The 19,855-nt window shown below is 40.9% G+C and overlaps 1 protein-coding gene across 5 annotated transcripts in view; it reads right to left on the bottom strand.

Annotated features, from left to right (window-relative positions):
• LOC126377850 (trehalase-like) overlaps window positions 1-19,855 on the bottom strand; it is a 76,730-nt gene that overhangs the window by 19,713 nt on the left and 37,162 nt on the right. For 2 of the 5 annotated variants that reach the window (XM_050025835.1, XM_050025837.1), the window contains exons 5-14: window positions 17,671-17,826; window positions 16,495-16,660; window positions 15,822-15,974; window positions 13,091-13,168; window positions 12,034-12,146; window positions 8,337-8,503; window positions 7,372-7,542; window positions 5,410-5,625; window positions 4,607-4,715; window positions 472-607 (exon numbers count right to left, since the gene is read on the bottom strand). In XM_050025835.1, coding sequence (XP_049881792.1) covers window positions 472-607; window positions 4,607-4,715; window positions 5,410-5,625; window positions 7,372-7,542; window positions 8,337-8,503; window positions 12,034-12,146; window positions 13,091-13,168; window positions 15,822-15,974; window positions 16,495-16,660; window positions 17,671-17,826 — 1,465 coding nt within the window. Of the gene's footprint in view, window positions 1-466; window positions 608-4,606; window positions 4,716-5,409; window positions 5,626-7,371; window positions 7,543-8,336; window positions 8,504-12,033; window positions 12,147-13,090; window positions 13,169-15,821; window positions 15,975-16,494; window positions 16,661-17,670; window positions 17,827-19,855 lie in introns of all 5 variants that reach the window. The other 3 variants (XM_050025838.1, XM_050025840.1, XM_050025839.1) reach the window with 3 other exon arrangements.

Consider the following 19,855-nt stretch of genomic DNA (forward strand, 5'->3'; position numbering starts at 1 on the left):
TATTGTATTGGAAGAAGAAAACGCTTTTTATCTTGTCACTCTACACTTAGGCCTAGGCATCCACACCGCGATCAGATCCAGAATGTTTTAAAAAACGTCAGGTTGGAAGGCCGTAGTCTTTGCCTACCGCAACGGGAAATAGGTCTGATCTTATGTTATGTACGTAAAAAATTAAACCCGACTATGGAAAAAACGCTCTCTTAAAAGTAGTAATAGGACTTAGGAGTGATTTTATGTATGTATACAGGGTGTAAGTGACATCGTAACGAATACTGAGGGATCTCCCTCAGTTCAGCTTCATGATTTAATGATTTTTTGTTTTTTTTTTATTATTTTTCGTTCCATACTTTTACATCAACTCAGAATCATGGTCAGTATCATCCCTCAAAGATTTCGTTACGATGTCACTAACACCCTGTACGTGTGTGTACCCTACACAAAAAAAAGAAAATCTCCATCAACATACCTCACCCAAGTGCTCCAGCAGTCACGGATGCGAGCACGACTAGAAGTGACGTGATGACCCCACTCGCGCCCACGTGCGCTCCGACCACCGCCCCGGACTCCGCTGTCGCCGAGCCGAATGCATCCGCTGCCGATATACTTTCTGTGAAACGCGGCACCGGTCACAGTGTGACCAGGGCGCTTCTAGACTTGGGCTTTGTATCTTTGCTTCGAAAATATTTTGAGATGCCAAAAAGTTTGCGTCTTTTTCAATGCCAAATAGAATTTTGATGCTAAAATTTAAATTTAATCTATACCTACTTATTTTTAATGGAAAAAATGTGACATAATTATTAATTTTCTATTTTGGTAAGTACTAAGATCTAAATTTAGTAACCAGGGATTTAATTTGATTATATTACAACATAACATAAGCTGATGAGTACACCATTTGTAGTCAGAGTACATCCATCGCAAGATGAACTAAGTACCCACACCTCACTGAGCTTTCTGTTACACCTACGTGATAGATGTTGAGCTGTAACTTAATACAGTAATCACGTACAGAAAGCTCGGTGAAGTGTGGGTACTTAGTTCATCTTGCGATGGATGTACCTCTGACTAGCCCAATTGGGATGTAGTCGTGAGCTTATGTTATATTAATACAGTAAACTGTTTTTCAAGGTTGACACTAAAATACACGAACAACGACTTGCGAAGAGGAAATAAAAAAAAAAACTTGTAACTATTTATATAATATGGGCCACATTAAGTAATTACTATAAATTATAGTATTTACTTTAAAAACTCTTCGTGTTTTACTTTAATAGTTCAATTACAGTTTAAAATAATTTATATAAGTAACAGGAAATAAAGAAGTGAATTTAAATGTTTCACACTACGATAATTAGGGTAATATAGGTATAGATAGGTAATAATACCTACAAAAAAAACATCCAAAAGAAGAAAAAAACATGTTCCAGTTAAGAAAAACGGATATTTTAGAAGAGAGTAAAATACTATGTATTTCGCCCAGCACTGAAGACCAATTCGTCGCTTTGTAGAGATAACCAAGATATCACCTTTTTGAAAAATCATATTCGAATGTGATTCGCAATAGACAAAGGATTAAAAAAAAACAAAACAAAAACCATTATTTGTTGACTAAAATCACACCAGAGTGCGATTTTTCAAAATGGCGCTTACGTGAGTTTCACTACAAGACGACAAATGTCAAATTTATAAAAAAAAAACAAAAAAAAATAATTTAAATATACTTAAATAAAAATACCAAAAGCTACAAAACCCATTAGTCTAAAATCGCCCATCATTAACATGCAAAAGATGCTAAAAAAAGAGAATTAATAAGTACACGTTTTATAAATAATCAAAATGTGAAAATTACCACAACCATCGAACATATGACTTGCAATAAATATTAAAAAATAAAAAAGCTATTCTACACAGAGTATTAATAATAAATAAAATAGAATTAAATAGTATTTAAATTAAAAAATATTTAAAATATTTAAATAAAATTACGAGTATATATTTATTATTTTACCGTCAATTTCGATACCATAAGCAAGTGCATGCATTCATAAAAACATAAACATATACGCACGCACTAGATAAGTATAATTATTGAAGTATAATATGTTACGGTATAATGAGGGAATTTCCAGGCTACGTTCCACGAAAGAATATAGATGGCGCTGTACAGATTTGCCTTCGTTTAACCTTCTAATTTCATGGGTAACAGACTTATGCATCTTTTATCTTTGTTTTTGGGTATCAATGACAATGAAATATCAAGCAACAATTATTTTTTTGGTTTTCATGAGACCTATTAACATCTTGGTCGAATCCAATTGCCAGTAAAAAAAACAAAATGGCGGAAAAACAAGATGGCAGCCATACAAAATTTCGAACTAATACAGGACACGCGAGCTGCTTGCAGCGAGCGAACCACGCGACATTTAGTTTTATATACCTATGCTTCTGCCATTAGATTATATTTTTGAATAATCGCGTAACCCGAGCAATGAGAAAGTAGGTAATTATAAAGTTAAATCTGAACAGCGCCATTTGTTGTTTTTTGGGGAAAGTAGCCTGGAAAGTCTCTCAATAAAAATAAATTCATACATACAACAAAACATGTAATGGAATGGATACTCACACTACATCGAATATATCACAGGAATAGTTATACAATGGCTCCGGTTCCTGCAGACACCTCCTAATTTTACTTTAAGTTATACCTGTCATTTTCGTATCCGCCGAAAAGGAAAGGGACGGATGATTGACAGCTGTTAATTTTAGGAAGAATGAGTAAATGAATGAATAACCCGGGCAAATCAAAAGGTATCTCGCTGGTATGCAAACCGTTCAACGTGTGCTGTCAACTTAATTCTGTCGGGTTATTGGCCAATGTAAAATTTTTAGACGGTTGTTTTAGATTTGTGCTTAAAATTGACGTGTGTTCCATAAATTTTATGCTTGTCGATTACCCGTCCCTTTCCTTTTCGGCGGATAAGAAAATGACAGATAAACTTAAAATAAAATTAGGTGGTATTTACAGGAATTAGCACCAGTATAATCTGTTTGTATACTTGTCGTGTGAAAGAGTAAAACAATGACAAGTATAAAAAAGGTTATATGTAGGTATACAACACAAATAAAATGTATGTATGAATGACATACCCATCTGACCCACTGGTCCGGTGAATGAAAGGAAAAAAAAACATAATATTAGTATAAAAGCTCATGAAAGCTGCAACAAATGATAGCAATGAATGAATTTCCAAAAATTTTTATTCGATTTACATTGATTAATATTATATACCATAATGTATTAACCTGACAGAGGGCAGCAGTAACTGGCAGTACTATTCAGAGGCGGAGGACAGGAGTCCTAGTGTTGTCGTTTGGGGTTGATCGTCTATCGTTTTAGATTGTAGTTAAATTAATTCGAAGCAAATTAAAAGAAAACACACCATTGTTGTTGAAAAACCAGCCATATTTTTTTTTTATTATTTTTTTATTCACATGTCACAAAATAAGGCAAAGGAACGGCCTATTCAGCCTACTGTCAAACACATTATTATTTTACATTATTTAACACCTAGTATGGCTTTGTAATAGACTACTCTGGGCGCCATCCCACTCGCGTCAGACGGAGTACTGCGGGGCGGAAGGCAAGAGGGAAACCACTGCCCTATTTTTCCCTAAAAAAGAAGCATGGAAAATGCTGCACCGACAGAGCGTGGCTCTTAAATAGATGATGTAGAATGTATTAACCAACATGATTATGGCGTGTTAAAAGTTTAGTTGCATATAAATGTTTGAAAGCTACCAAGTATTATTTATTCCGAAGTCTTATTTTATTTATTTATTTATTTTGAGGAAGACTTACGGCCATATACATTTTCTAACATAATAACCAAACAATAACTAAGGCTAATTACAAGTCTCCACCTAATAGTGGCTAAGTTATTTACCCTTTTACAATTATAAAAAACAAGAATTAAGTAAGTAGGTAGGTTAAAGCAGGTTAAGTAAGGTAGGTACAAACATTTGACGTTCTCAAACTAGGGCTGATAAGTCACTTGTGTCTCAAAGAAAGTTTTCGCAATTTTTTGTCGCATCATGGATACTTTAAAATTTTATACAGGGTGTTAGTGATACTGTAACGAAAAAAATAAAGAACGTCTACATGATTGTACTAAAAACGATTGTTTGGTGTCATTATTGACGAAAACCCTAGCTATATACGTTTCGGCTACAATAGACGGCGTAAGTGTACCATTCGGTGGCTTAACGTGCCTTCCGAAACACGGGAGGAGCTCGAGATGAAAACTTTTTTTTGTGGTCACCCATCCTATGACCGGCCTTTCGAAAGTTGCTAAACTTCAAAAATCGCAGACCGAGCGCGTTTACCGCTGTGCCACCGAGCTCCTCAACCCAACCTCACAGCCCACACAGTAGAAGAAGAAAAAACACTAAAATGTTCATGAATTTTCCGACGGGAAATTCCACTTGACATCAACACAGAATCATGGTCTGAATCATTCCCCAAATGTTTTCGTTACGATGTCACTAACACCCGGTATACCCAAAGTAGTCCACAAGAAAACCTCCACCAATAACGAACTCCACTGACCTCCGTATGTGTTGAGGAGAGCCATGACAACTCCATTGGTCCATCCGAAGCCAGTCTGCAGGACGTATTCTCCACCACCGCCAATCCCACCGAAGATTGTCGCGTCGTACTGTGGAGTGATAGACATAACATATTATTAAGCTCACGACTATATCCTAATTGGGGTAGTCAGAGGTACATCCATCGCAAGAAGAGCATGGGCGGATCCTGGGTGACAGGTTGGGTCATGGGTGACCACTGCATACATAACATAAACTGCCTATATACGTCCCACTGCTGGGCACAGGCCTCCCCTCAATCAACCGGAGGGGGTATGGAGCATACTCCACCACGCTGCTCCACTGCGGGTTGGTGGAGGTGTTTTTACGGCTAATAGCCGGGATTAACGGCTTAACGTGCCCTCCGAAGCACGGAATCATCATCAATCAGTGGGTGACCACTGCAATTTTACCTAATTCTCTATGGAAATAGACTGTCAACGAGCTGGCGACATCCCTTCGCGGGTTGGAATGTCAGACAGGCAGTCGCTTCTATGAAAAACCGGACCTGTCAAATCTTCAGGTTAGGTAAGCGGACCCTGTGAACAACGGGATAATGCCAGGGGGATGATGATTGGATAAACTTTAATAAGAGAATTAATTTTGATAAAATATTACACAACAGTTTTGGTAACACGGTTGGTTAATAGTGACTAAGTTTTTTTTTGTATTTTTTGTAAATAAACTATTTTTTACCCAACTGCTGCGAAGCGAAAAGGAGGGTTATGTATTTGATAACTATTTTCAGTGGATGATGAAACTTACCTTCTCCAACATGGCAGTTTTCTTCTTCCAAACTTCGAAGTTGCTGCGTACCCACTTGGTCGCCATGTCGCTCGCTAGTTTCATGGCCTCAGTCACCCCGCTCTCCGCTAGGCCTGTGACCACAATGTACTGCAATGGCGGCCATGCGTTAGGGTAGTCCCACTGTTCGCCGGAATGCTCGAACGTCGTTGGTATACCGCCCTCGAATATATCCACCTTTAATAGCATAAAATTAACGATAATTTACAAGGTGCGTTGTTGAGCTCGGTGCCGCAGCGGTAAACGCGCTCGGTCTGCGATTGTTGAAGTTAAGCAACTTTCGCAAAGGCCGGTCATAGGATGGGTGACCACAAAAAAAAGTTTTCATCTCGAGCTTCTCCGTGCTTCGGAAGGCACGTTAAGCCGTTGGTCCCGGCTGCATTAGCAGTCGTTAATAACCATCAATCCGCACTGGGCCCGCGTGATGGTTTAAGGCCCGATCTCCCTATCCATCCATAGGGAAGGCCCGTGGGCTGATGATGTTTCGTGGCGCGAAATACTATTTCAAACTTAGTTTATTTTTAGTTTGTGTTTTGTAGTAACACTGTTAATCTTTAATCTTAGAAATGGTTGCCTTATTTGGATCACATTAAGTATAGAATTATGTTGATACCTATATTGCCTCTCATTATTTTGATAAGAATTACAATGGGTCGATGTAATTGTGCCTGTTGTATTAAAATGGATCATAATTTATATCCAAAAACAAAGATAAAAGATGCATAATGTGTCTGTTATCAATGAATTAAGAAACTTAAACGAAAATATCTTTATAGCGTCATCTATATTGTTTTTGATGAACGTAGCCTGGGAAGTCCTTCATAATTATATACAGGGTGTTAGTGACATCGCAACGAAAACTTTGAGGGATGATTCAGGTCATAATTCTGAGTTGATATCAAGTGGAATTTTCCGTCGCAAAAGTATGGAACGGAAAATAATTTGAATAAGCTCTAAGATTTTTATGACTTCTCCGACAGGAAATTCCACTTGATATCGACTCAGAATCACGGTCTGAATCATCCCCTTCAGTATTCGTTACAGTGTCACTAACACCCATACCTACTTGTATGGCTACTGTATGTTCTTGTATGGGGTGTAAGTGACATCGTAACGAATACTGAGAGGGATGATTCAGCTGATTATTCTGAGTTAATATCAAGTAGAATTTTCCATAGCAAAAGTATAGAATTGAAAATAATTAAAAAAAAACTAAAAAAATAACATGAATTTTGCGACGGAAAATTCCACTTGATATTAATTCAGAATCATGGTCTGAATCATCCCTCTCAGTATTCGTTACGATGTCACTAACACCCTGTATTATTATACGACATACAGGAAAATAGTGACATCGATCGAATACTGAGGGGGATGATTCTACTTGATATACCCTTGATAATTTTAAGTATTCGTTACGATGTCAATCATCATCATCAGCCCATTAACGTCCCAACTGCTGGGGCACGTGCCTTCTCTATGGATGGATAGGGAGATCGGGCCTTAAATCATCACGCGGGCCCAGTGCGGATTGATGGTTATTAACGACTGCTAATGCAGCCGGGACCAACGGCTGCACGCGAAGTGCGCAGTGCGCGGGAAGCACGGAGGAGCTCGAGATGAAAACTTTTTTTTTTGGTTACCCATCCTATGACCGGCCTTTGCGAAAGTTGCTTAACTTCAACAATCGCAGACCGAGCGCGTTTACCGCTGCGCCACCGAGCTACTAATATCCCGAGAGCCGAGCGAACCGAGCTATTAATATACAATGTCACTAATATCCTATAAAATATAGATGTGGTGGACCCAACTAGTTGACCAGCTGGTTCCGCCTGTACGCAACAGATGGCGCCACCATTCAATAATGCGGTCCTGAAACGCGCTATCGAAGTTTTTCTCGCCGACAAATACATTTAAACTCACCTTAACCTTATCCAAATAATTGATGACTCTGGGAACATAGTAGTCTTTCTTGGCTCGATCATAGGCGCCAGTCCACAAGGGGGCCACGTTGGAGGGGTAGAAATAGTCTCGCCGCCTACTGGACTCCAGACTGTAGTCCAGCCAGACACCCACGTCTTCATGCCATAAGACCTGCGGGGTAGTTAGAGTGCGTTAGTATAAATCAAGACAAAGTACACTTTAATGTAAGTGTTTTCGCGTTATTTTGAAAGCAAACTCTTTTTCCCTTATCTCTTATTATACTCTCTGTGTGATAACAGAGAGATGTGGTGTAAAAGACGATATAGTGACTAAGATTGATAAGAGAATGTTATATTGGTTTAGACACGTAGAGCGGATGAAAGATAATAGGATTACGAAAGCAGTATATAAAGCGAAGCTTGGTTGGAGGGCTGGCAGAGGAAGACCTAGAAGGACGTACGTTGACAGAATTGGAGATGTCCTTAGAAAAGGTTTAGTACGATTTACTCTGAACCGGCGTGCGTGTGTGAAGCGATTGATTAATGTGGAGGAAGCAAGATAAGTATGTCAGGATCTTCTTCTTCTATTGTGTGGGTTGTGAGGCGGAGTACCAACCTCATCAACCCTGGTGTCAGGGTTACTATTGAGCCGCCAAAGGCCCCTGACATGGCTCATGTATTGACTACTTAAGTAGTTACCGGGACCAACGGCTTAACGTGCCTTCTGAATCACGGATCATCTTACTTTCGGACAATCAGGTGATGAGCCTGTAATGCCCTAACCAAACTAGAGACCACAAAGTAATTTTTGTGATATGTCCCCACCGGGAATCGAACCCAGGACCTCCGGATCGTGAGCCCAACGTTCAACCACTGGTCCAAGGGGGTCGTTGTCAGGATCGAAGCAAATGGAATTCCATAGTCTTACCCCGGTGGGACATAGGCGTGAGTTTATCTGGACTTTACCTGGTCTATGGCGTCCATGAAGCGCGCGTGCACATTCCTGTAGTACTCGGCTTGCTCGACATTGTTCAGTCTCCGGTGGAAGTCCGCCAGGAGTTCAGCGTTCCAGCACATGATGGCGTTCAGGTCTACCGGGATGATGGACCGCGTCTTCAGGTTCGTTAGGTTGCCTAAAAGCATAGGATAAGGAATCATACCACGTACAGAATGGCAACTTTCCGCTCCCCACCAGCTGAGCTAGGTTTACCTCACACCCCTTATTACTTTAGTCTCCAATGGTATGGGCGTCAGAGGTCACACACACAGATGCGCTAATGATAACGTCAATGTGTAGTGTCTGAGTAAAACGAGGGTTTTTGTATGAAGAGTCCGGGGTGTGTTAGAAGGGAATTTATAACGAACCCAAAGTGGAGCAGCGTGGTGGAGCTTCATACTCCTCCGGTTGATCGAGGGTAGGCCTGTGCCCAGCAGTGGGCCGTATATAGGGTACTTACTAACTGCAACCCCCGACTTCGTTCGTGTGAAAGCTATTAAAACTATACAAGTTTCATACAGAGTTTCCACCGCTTTTTGTCCTCCTAGGGGTCGAATTTTGCAAAATCCCGTCCTAATGAGCACCTACGTCCTAAAAGGTACCCCCATGCAAAATTTGAGACTCTTAGTTCATTGTTTTTTTCTTACGACGTTAAGTCTTTGACACTTTTCAAATGACATAATCTTTTAATTTGGGTAGTCAGAGGTCCATCCATCGCAAGATGAACTAAGTACCCACACGTTACCGAGCTTTCTGTTAGATCAACGTGATAGGTCGCGAGCCGTATCGCCGTCTATAATGGTCGAGCCAACTGTGTTAGTGATAATTGGCCCCGTAATTTCCCCTGATTTGTCCGTCCAAAGAAGATCCCATGCTAACTGTGTCAATTCTTCAATTATATTAAGTACAATCATGCTCAATACACTCGCAAATGTGTATGGATGTTACAATGATAATCTTTTTTACATTTTATTATATTCTTTATGGACTTGAGAGGAAAAAATTACACGGTTTGACTGTGGTAAGTGATAATCATAAAATTAATTTAGTATAGTTTATTTTTTTAATTACAGTGACATCGTAACTAATACTGAGGGAGATGATTCAGACCATGATTCTGAGTTGATACCAAGTGGAAAATTCATGTCAATTTTAGTCTTTTTTATTATCTTCAGTTACATACTCTTGAGTCAGAAAACTCCACTTGATATCAACTCAGAATGATTCTGAGTCGATATCAAGTCTGAATCATCCTTCAAAGTTTTCGTTACGATGTCACTAACAGCCTATATCGTCGCCTTATAGTTAAAACCACTTAAGCACCATTTTGGAAAATCACATTTTGATTAGATGTTCAATAAAACTTCAATTTTTTTCCCTTTTCATCTTCGCGTTCGAACTTTTGCATAATGTCGTTAATACGCACCCCTATGTCGTTATTTTTTTGTGGTTTTTTTTTATCTAGTGTCCGACACCAGTATGAAACGTTTCGCTTCCCCATTTCTTATGCGAACGGATCTCACTTACATCAGCATATAGTAACCGGGACCAACGGCTTAACGTGCCTTCCGAAGCACGGATCATCTTACTATCGGACAATTAGGTGATCAGTCTGTAATGTCCTAACTAAACTAGGGATCACAAAGTGATTTGATGTGATCACACCGGGATTCGAACCCGGGGCCTCGGGATCGTGAGTCCTACGCTCAACCACTGGACCACTGAGGCCACAGAGGAGTAGGAGTAGTAAGAGTGAATTTTCACTATAAGGCAGCGATATACTGTTAAATAGATTTTTCAGGTGTTTTACACATGCATGGATCCATGGTATAAGGAAACCAGATGCTCAAAATTGACAGCTAACATTTCAAGGAAGCTGGGCTAAGCTGACGTCATCCCGCCCTGTGTTGCCATTTCGTAATAAATAAATTACCCACGACCAATATTTTTACATTTACTTTGCAAGGAATTTTTAACATTTAGTAAAAGATTTACTTGCAGTTTTAATATTTTTCATATATGTGACAAGTGACAGTAATTAAATACATTAGTCAGTAATTCGATTAATTTTTGTTGATATTTAGAAAAAATAAGAAGACTTGTTTGTTTTACGGACAAAAACGCGCAAACGTACTTATTGAAGAAAAAGAATGACAGGTGGAAAAAAGTTTTGCCAACATAATTAGTAACTAGCCAACAAACTAGGCTATGGCTGCCGCCCTATGGTAGAGGTTAGCCAGCGCAAAATACAAAAAAAAAATCATTCTAGGCAAATAATAATGGGTGCGTTCTCAATCCCAACAATTTTCAATAAAAAAATTTACGCCCTTGGAATGCTGGAGATACCAAATTCAAATTCAAAAATATCTTTATTCAGTAGGTAACATAGTTACACCTTGAATCGTCAATTTTTACATAACGAACGTCTCATCCGCCTAAAACTACTGCAGCTTCTCATAACCTGTATAGCCAATTTAATGGTAACACTTACGTCATCAAAGGGCTAGCAATGGCGGCTTGTCATAGGATTGAGCATACCTGGTCTACTTATACCATGCTTGGAACATTATAATTATGCATATAAGTTTTTATCTAACTAATGAACAATTGAAAACAACATCGAAACACATAATAATCACATTGCTTCTCCTTAAAGGGTGCCCAGAAACTCTGAAGGTGAGCTAGAGGAAAAATAAAAGAAGAAAATAAGAGAAAGAAAGAAATAAAAGAGTGTTTTTTTTTAAATAGAGATATAAACCAGTCTTTGTTAAGCGATAAAATACGTTAAAACCATGTGTACAAAGTTGTTTTTTATTTTAAGTTATACCCGTCAGTCGGACACAACCTAATTTTATTTTAAGTTATACCCGTCATTTTCTTATCCACCGAAAAGGAAAGGGACGGATGAGTGACAACTGTTAATTTTAATATTAACCCGGGTGAATAAAATAGGCATCACGCTGATATGCAACCCGTTTGGCTTGAGCTGACAACTTCATCCTGTCGGGTTATTGGCCAATATAAAATTTTAAAATTCCTGCCTAAAATTAACGTATGTTTCATAAATTTTATGCCTGTCGATTACCCGTCCCTTTCATTTTCGGCGGATAAGAAAATGACAGGTGTAACTAAAAATAAAATTAGATGTGTACAGGAATCAGCACCATTACGTAAATAAATTAAAAAAATATGAATAAAAATAAATAGAGTAAAAAAAACGTCAATTAAAGAAGAAAATAAGAGAAGGAAAGAGACAAAACATTTTAGTAATAGAGATTTTTGAAGTATTTTTTATTATAGCACTCAGCAAAACTTAGGGAAATTCAAATTCAAAAATATCTTTATTCAGTAGGTAACATAGTTACACTTTAAACCATCATTTTTACATAACTAACGTCTCGCCTGCCTATAAAACTACTGCAGTTTCTCACAACCTGTATAGCCGGGGAAAGAAGCTGCACGAAAAACCTCGGCGCAGGGCCCTAGACGCTCTTTTTTTAAAATACTGTTATACAATTTAGTCATTTGGCTGCCTAATATCAGTTCCCAGACAGCTACTCCCATGCATTCGTCATCATCATCATGCATTCGAACCCGGGACCTCCGGATCGTGAGCCCAACGCTCAAACCCCTGAACCACGGCGGCCGTTAGCATGTGATACATACCTTTATTGGTACCGTTTAGTATGAACCATCGTGAGGAGAAGTCCCAACCGGACTCGGCAGCCGCCTTTAGTTCCGCGTATAACTCTTCTTTTTTGTCTGTTGTGTCAAAATGTCTGGAAACATAATAAAATAAAATAAGTTTTATTTCCGCGGCGTAAAGTTGAACAAAATGGCGGTCACTGGTTGCCATGATTACGCGCTGCCACTCGCGTCCGCCTCTCATACCGCACTGGTTTGTTTTGGTTTTCCCCGAAGGGTAAGGCAAAGGGAACTATGCACATACAGCCATGTCTTACGTTTTTTCCTTGATGATGAATGAATTAGTTTATCTTGTAAATGTTTCGTGAATTTGTGTGCAATAAAGTGTTTTATTATTATTATTAAATGATGTAAGGTGATGACGATAAGTGATGAAACCTAAGCCCCCACCCTCGGAGCAGACTCCTACTCCGAACCCCAAACGAATTAACTCAAAAGTCCGCATAAACTTCAAATCAACCAAGACTTGGCTTAACTATACTGGCCCACATTTCTGCAAACACATCCTAATATTAAGTCATTTTATTATCCGCCGAACAGGAAAGGGACGGATGATTGAAAACTAAACACTAAAAACTATCATTACGTTTCGGGGGATATCTGAGTAGTAGAGATGTCGGGTAGACAAGTCCATCGGCCACCTGCTCCGACATAAATGTATATTTATTTATAACATAGCATCCCGCCTGCATCTTCTTTCCTGACCAGCTATGGTAATGTTGATTCATCATCATCATCAGCCCATTAACGTCCCCACTGCCGGGGCACGGGCCTTCTCTATGGATGGATAGGGAGATCGGGCCTTAAACCATCACGCGGGCCCAGTGCGGATTGATAGTTATTAACGACTGCTAATGCAGCAGGGACCAACGGCTTAACGTGCCTTCCTTTTTTGTGTTCACCCATCCTATGCGAAAGTTGCTTAACTTCAACAATCGCAGACCGAGCGCGTTTACTGTTGCGCCACCGAGCTCCTCAATGTTGATTAATAGTTGATAAATAATTGATTGATACTTACTTAGCGCAATCAATATCTTCCTTATAACTCTCAGGACGGGGTCCCTGCGACATGTCACTATATCGCGCCAATTTGTATCTGAAAAAAAGTAAGTAAAATAAAAATAAGACGTAATAAGTCACTGGTCACGTCTCCGTCAACAGCCTCCTGTTTTTTTTTATATAACTTGTACCCCTGCCACACAAGAAAGGCAGGGTCATTGGTATACAAACATAGCTTACGTGCTCGTACTTAAATTCTAGGCCTGCCCTTTTTTTGGGCCCTCCTATCTCACTCATCCATTCCAGTCCTCTAGTACCATACAAGTTCTCGCATTTATTCCTCTCGCACTTTTATTCATCATCTTTCATTCTTTTCATACCTATACCTATTCTATTTCTTATTCTAGGGTGGGGAGAGAAAACAGAGGGGACACTTAATTTTATTTCAGTTTTTTTTTTTCCTCGTTTTACACAGACACTACACATTGACGTTATCATTAGCGCATCTGTGTGTGTGACGTCTGACGTCCATTAAGGGGGGTGAGGTAAACCTAGCTCAGCTGGTGGGGAGCGGAAAGTTGCCATTCTGTACGTGGTATGATTCCTTATCCTATGCTTCTAGGCAACCTAACGAACCTGAAGACGCGGTCAATCATCCCGGTAGACCTGAACGCCATCATGTGCTGGAACGCTGAACTCCTGGCGGACTTCCACCGGAGACTGAACAATGTCGAGCAAGCCGAGTACTACAGGAATGTGCACGCGCGGTTCATGGACGCCATAGACCAGGTAAAGTCCAGATAAACTCACGCCTATGTCCCACCGGGGTAAGACTATGGAATTCTGACAACGACCCCCTTGGACCAGTGGTTGAACGTTGGGCTCACGATCCGGAGGTCCTGGGTTCGATTCCCGGTGGGGACATATCACAAAAATTACTTTGTGGTCTCTAGTTTGGTTAGGGCATTACAGGCTGATCACCTGATTGTCCGAAAGTAAGATGATCCGTGATTCAGAAGGCACGTTAAGCCGTTGGTCCCGGTAACTACTTAAGTAGTCAATACATGAGCCATGTCAGGGGCCTTTGGCGGCTCAATAGTAACCCTGACGCCAGGGTTGATGATGTTGGTACTCCGCCTCACAACCCACACAATAGAAGAAGAAGATCCTGACATACTTCTCTTACTTCCTCCAAATTAATCAATCGCACACGTACGCCGGTTCAGAGTAGATCGTACTAAACCTTTTCTAAGGACATCTCCAATTCTGTCAACGTACGTCCTTCTAGGTCTTCCTCTGCCTGCCCTACCACCAAGCTTCGCTTTATATACTGCTTTCGTAATCCTATTATCCTTCATCCGCTCTACGTGTCCAAACCAACTTAACATTCCCTTCTCAATCTTAGTCACTATATCATCTTTTACACCACATCTCCCTCTTATCACACGAAGAGTATAATAAGAGATAAGAGAAAAAGCCTCCAGCCAACAAACAAACAAACAATCTTCGTGGTCTAGTGGTTAGAGCGTTAGGCTCACGATCTGGAGGTCCGGGTTCGATTCCCGATGGGGACATTGTCGAAATCCCTTTGTGAGACTGTCCTTTGTTTGGTAATGACTTTTCAGGCTTGAATCACCTGATTGTCCGAAAAAGTAAGATGATTCCGTGCTTCGGAGGGCACGTTAAGCTGTTGGTTGCGGCTATTAGCCGTAAAAACACCTCCACCAACCCGCAGTGGAGCAGCGTGGTGGAGTATGCTCCGTACCCCCTCCAGTTGATTGAGGGGAGGCCTGTGCCCAGCAGTGGGACGTATATAGGCTGTTTGTTTGTCACTGGTTTGCTTCTCAATCGGGGAGCGCCCGAACCCCGGTACCGGACTTCCATTAATGGATTATTAATTTATCTTAAGTGCAGTTTTCACTAACACAGTTGCCTCGATTATAGACGGCGATACGGCTCACCACCTATCACGTTGGTCTAACAGAAAGCTCGGTGAGGCGTGGGTACTTAGTTCATCTTGCGATGGATATATTTCTGACTAGCCCAATTGGGATATAGTTGTGAGCTTATGTTATGTTAAATAAAAAATAAATCAAGACAAGTTTAAAACAGTGTGAATGTTAATTCCAAAGTCGTGTAAGGCCAATTCTTACTCTTAAGCTCGACATTTCGCGAATTTGGCATTACTTGAAGAAATTAAGGACATTTCTTATTTTTTAGGTTATATGTCGTGGGCCGGTCTTAAAACTGGGCCGTGCCCAATCTAAGGTTGAGCAGCAGGGGTAAAATTATCGATCGACTCAATAAATTTTGTCGAAATCAATAAGTTAGTTTTTTCATCTTAGTGATTTTTTTTCATATTTTGACAGAACGACATGACTTATTTGGGTTCACATACTGATTGCTCACAATCCGGAGGTCCCGGGTTCGAATCCCGGTGGGGACAAATCACAAAAATCACTTTGTGATCTATAGTTTGGTTAGGACATTACAGGCTGATCACCTGATTGTCCAAAAGTAAGATGGTCCGTGCTTCGGAAGGCACGTTAAGCCGTTGCTCCCGGTTACTACTTACTGATGTATGTAGTCGTTACATGAGCCATGTCAGAAGTCTTTGGCGGCTAAATAATAACCCTGACACCAGGGTTGGTGAGGCTGGTAATCCACCTCACCAACACGATAAGAAGAAGAATTCGTTACTAACACTAACCCCAAGATTGGTTATTGGCCTCACACGAGACTAAACTTACTTCCGTCCATTATGTTCGATGTCGATGGTGTGGTTGGTCATCCAGAAGTCGAACTCCTTGTCCAGGGTGTGAATGTGCTGGCGCAGGAAGTTCTCGTCGAACATGTCCTCCATTATCAACTGCACCATCGGGATTAGCAGCGGAGGTTGAGACCTGGAAGACACAATCCATGCTAATGATACAGGGTGTTAGTGACATCGCAACGAATACTCAGGGGGATGATTCAGACCATGATTCTGAGTTGATATCAAGTGGAATTTTCCGTCGCAAAATTCATGTATTTTGTAGAACGCTTGCCTCTCACTTTGAGGTCGTAGGTTCGAATCCAGCACAGGCCTAAACCAATGATTGCAATTGTCGAATTTCTTTATCTATATATATGATTATCACGTGCTCAGCGGTGAAGGAAAACATCTTGAGGAAACCCACAGTCCCGAGAAATGCATTTTCGGAGGTATGTGACCTAATTTGTATTGGGCTGGTTTTCCCTTCGCGGGTTGGAACGTCAGACAGGCAGTCGCTTCTGTAAAAAACCGGACCTGTCAAATCTTCAGGTTAAGTAAGCGGAACCTGTGAGAAACGGGATAATGCTAGGGGGATGATGAGTGCAGTAATATGATTGATGAATGTTGGCTAGATGTGATATCTCTTTTGTCCAGAAGAAGCATCTCACCTCATGGCATAGTAGATCCTGCCTCCGTTGGGTATGAAGCCGATCCTCTCGACGATGTCCAGGAAGTTGGACACCATCCCCCTGGCTGTGGACCGCATCTCCGACAGAAGCAGACCCTTGATGATCCAATACGAGTCCCAGTAGTAGAACTCGCGGAACCTGCCCCCTGGAATGAAAGAAGCACTGGATTAATTGGCCGCTTGACAGTTTTCGGATAAATATTTCAAAAATTACAAACATTGGTGCTAATTCCTGTAAATGCCATCTAATTTTATTTTAAGTTATATCTGTCATTTTCTTATCCGCCGAAAAGGAAAGGGACGGGTAATCGACAAGCATAAAATTTATGGAACACACGTCAATTTTAAGCACAAATCTAAACCAACCGTCTAAAAATTTTACGTCCGTCAATAACCCGACACAGTTAAGTGGACAGCACGTCAAACGGATTGCATACCAGCGACGTACCTTTTGATTCGCCCGGGTTATTCATTCATTTACTCATTCTTCCTAAAATTAAGAGCTGTGAATCATCCGTCCCTTTCCTTTTCGACGGATATGAAAATGACGGATATAACTTAAAATAAAATTAGGCGGTGTCTGCAGGAATCGGGGCCATTTTCTCGATAAAACTTGATATAATAAGAAAAACGTATTTTTCTTCTTTAATTTCTAATTTCGCGCGAAAACGGTCGGTCACGTGACATTTTGTCCAATGACGTCACACGAAGGTCAATCATGGCTGCCAGTGTTTCGAGACTTGTATTCATAGATGAAAAATCGCATTCTTATTTTGTAAAAATAAAATATAACAATAAGAGATACAGTACAACAGCCTCCGCGGTCTAGTCGTTAGAGCGTTAGACTCACGATCTTGAGGTCCGGGTTCGATTCCCGATTGGGACATTGTCGAAATCCCTTTTCGAGACTGTCCTCTGTTTGGTAAGGACATTGCAGGCTTGAATCACCTGATTGTCCGAAAAAGTAAGATGATTCCGTGCTTCGGAGGGCACGTTAAGCCGTTGGTCCGGTAAAAACACCAACCCGCATTGGAGCAGCGTGGTGGAGTTATGCTCCATATCCCCTCCGGTTGATTAAGGAGAGACCTGTGCCCAGCAGTGGAACGTGTATTGGTTGTTTATGTGTGTAGAGATAAAGTAATGAATAATGACCCACCAGGCACAATAACGGGGTTGTCCACATAGATGATGGAGTACTGTTCCTGGTGATATTTGACTTCATCCTTCATCTTCCGTCCTAGCTGCAGCCACAGTCGGTTCAGATCTGACGCCCATTGGTGGAGTAACGGGTCCTTCACTCGCTGGAGAAATGCTGTGGAGTTGAGAAAGCACATAATAAAAATAGAGGTACATATAAGAAAATGTGAATTCAGAATTATACTACGTATAGAACGGTATCCTGCGCTGCCTCCTGAGGATAGAAACTAGAAGCTAAAATGTAGCCGGCAGCACTGTTGAGTGTTCCTAAATTTTGACAGTTCTCCATACTGTACAGATAAAATTCGTGATAAATTGGTATAAAATGTAAGCAACGTGGAGTGTATCCCGTCTGAAGGATGAGATACGAAAAAGAAAAGCAATCAGAGAAAAGGTAGTTTTGATCGAAAATATGTTTTTATAAGTTTGTTTATAAGACCTTTACGAAGCCACTGACAATGCCGTAAGCGTGGCCAATTATTGGTCAGCAAAAATTTAGTAGCGATCGCCATCGACTCGCAAAGAAGAAGAAGTTTGTTTATTTTCGATCTTTGGGGAATAAATATAACACTATGATTTTGCAGCTAAACGCTGCGCAAAGGGTTATAGTGTAAAAATATAACCTAAAACAATATGTTTGTTTACTCAAATAGTATGGGGAACTGTCAAAACATAAGAACACCCAACAGTACTGCCGCCTACATTTTAATAAAAAAAAGTAGTTGTCACACTTTGAATCGTCATTTTTTACATAACCAACGTCTCGTCCGCTTAAAACTCCTGCAGCTTCACACAACCTGTATAGCTGGGGAAAAGAAGCTGCAAGAAAATGCTCGGTACAAGGCCCTAGACGGTCCTTAAAAAAAACCAACACCCTTATAAGAATAGATGTCCTTTCCCTGACCCGAACTGCTAACTAGGGCTAGGTTCTTGAATAATTACCAGTACATACGGGCAATGTATGATTACATCTAGATATTGTTGTAATCGTATTAAATTGTACTAGTTATCTTTACCTTAGGATAAAAAAATAAATATCTGCACCTTTTATGATGTGGGTTCTTTTCATGGGCAGCATGCCCCGAACTGGAGGCATAGGATAAGGAATAACAATACGTACAGAACGGCAACTCTCCGCTCTCCACCAACGGCTGAGCTAGGTTTACCTCACCCCCTCGGTCTTACTGTCAGACGTCACACACCAGTGCGCGTGTACGATGACGTCTAAGTATGTGTAGTGTCTGTGTAAAACGGAGTTTTTGTATGAAGAGTCCGGAGTGTGATAGAAGTAAGGGAATTCATCACCAACCCTCAGTGGAGCAGTATGATGGAGCTTCATACCCCTCCGGTATGCTCGGTATTTCCCTACTACCCCGATATCGACCCCGCCGGCGTGGTCGACGATTTCCCTCAATCAGCGCTTATCGCTATCACCCACTAGGTTCGTTTAATTCTTTCAAATATTTTTCCTCTCAGGCGACGCCCTGAGCCGAGGTTCGCGCCCAACTGGGCACCCTCAGGCCTGTTGTCTTAAACGTTGTACCGGGTGAGAGTCTTCAGAGCTCCCCATTTGTCCGGCCAAGTAGTTAATGCCATCTGCGGCAAATCTACAATAAGTCACGTCACAAAAAAAATAAAAAAAAGGTTTTTCCCTGCTCGATAGAATCAGAAATGAGGAGATCTGCAGGAGAACTAAAGTCACCGACATAGCTCGGAGAACTGCCACGCTGAAGTGGCAGTGGGCAGAACACATAGCGAGGAGAACCGATGGCCGCTGGAGCGTAAAGGGTCTCGAATGGCGACCACGTGTCGGACGACGCTCAGTGGGTAGGCAAGGTGGACCGACGATCTGGTGAAGGTCGCGGGAAGCGGCTGGATGCGGGCAGCGCAGGACCGATCGTCGTGGAGATCCTTGGGGGAGGCCTATGCCCAGCAGTGGGCCGTATATAGGGTATCTACTAGATGTACGATAACGTGAACGTGTAGTGTCTGTGTAAAACTTACATACTATAGGTAACAAATGCGTGAAAAAATTATAGGTGATTGTGTGTGTGTGTGTAATGTGTATGTGCTTGAAATAATCCTACCCTTTTATTCTATTATTTTTAAGAAAGCCTCTCATCATCATCAGCCCATTAACGTCC

The sequence above is a fragment of the Pectinophora gossypiella genome, chromosome 24 (assembly GCF_024362695.1).
Source record: "Pectinophora gossypiella chromosome 24, ilPecGoss1.1, whole genome shotgun sequence".
Classification (NCBI taxonomy): domain Eukaryota; kingdom Metazoa; phylum Arthropoda; class Insecta; order Lepidoptera; family Gelechiidae; genus Pectinophora; species Pectinophora gossypiella.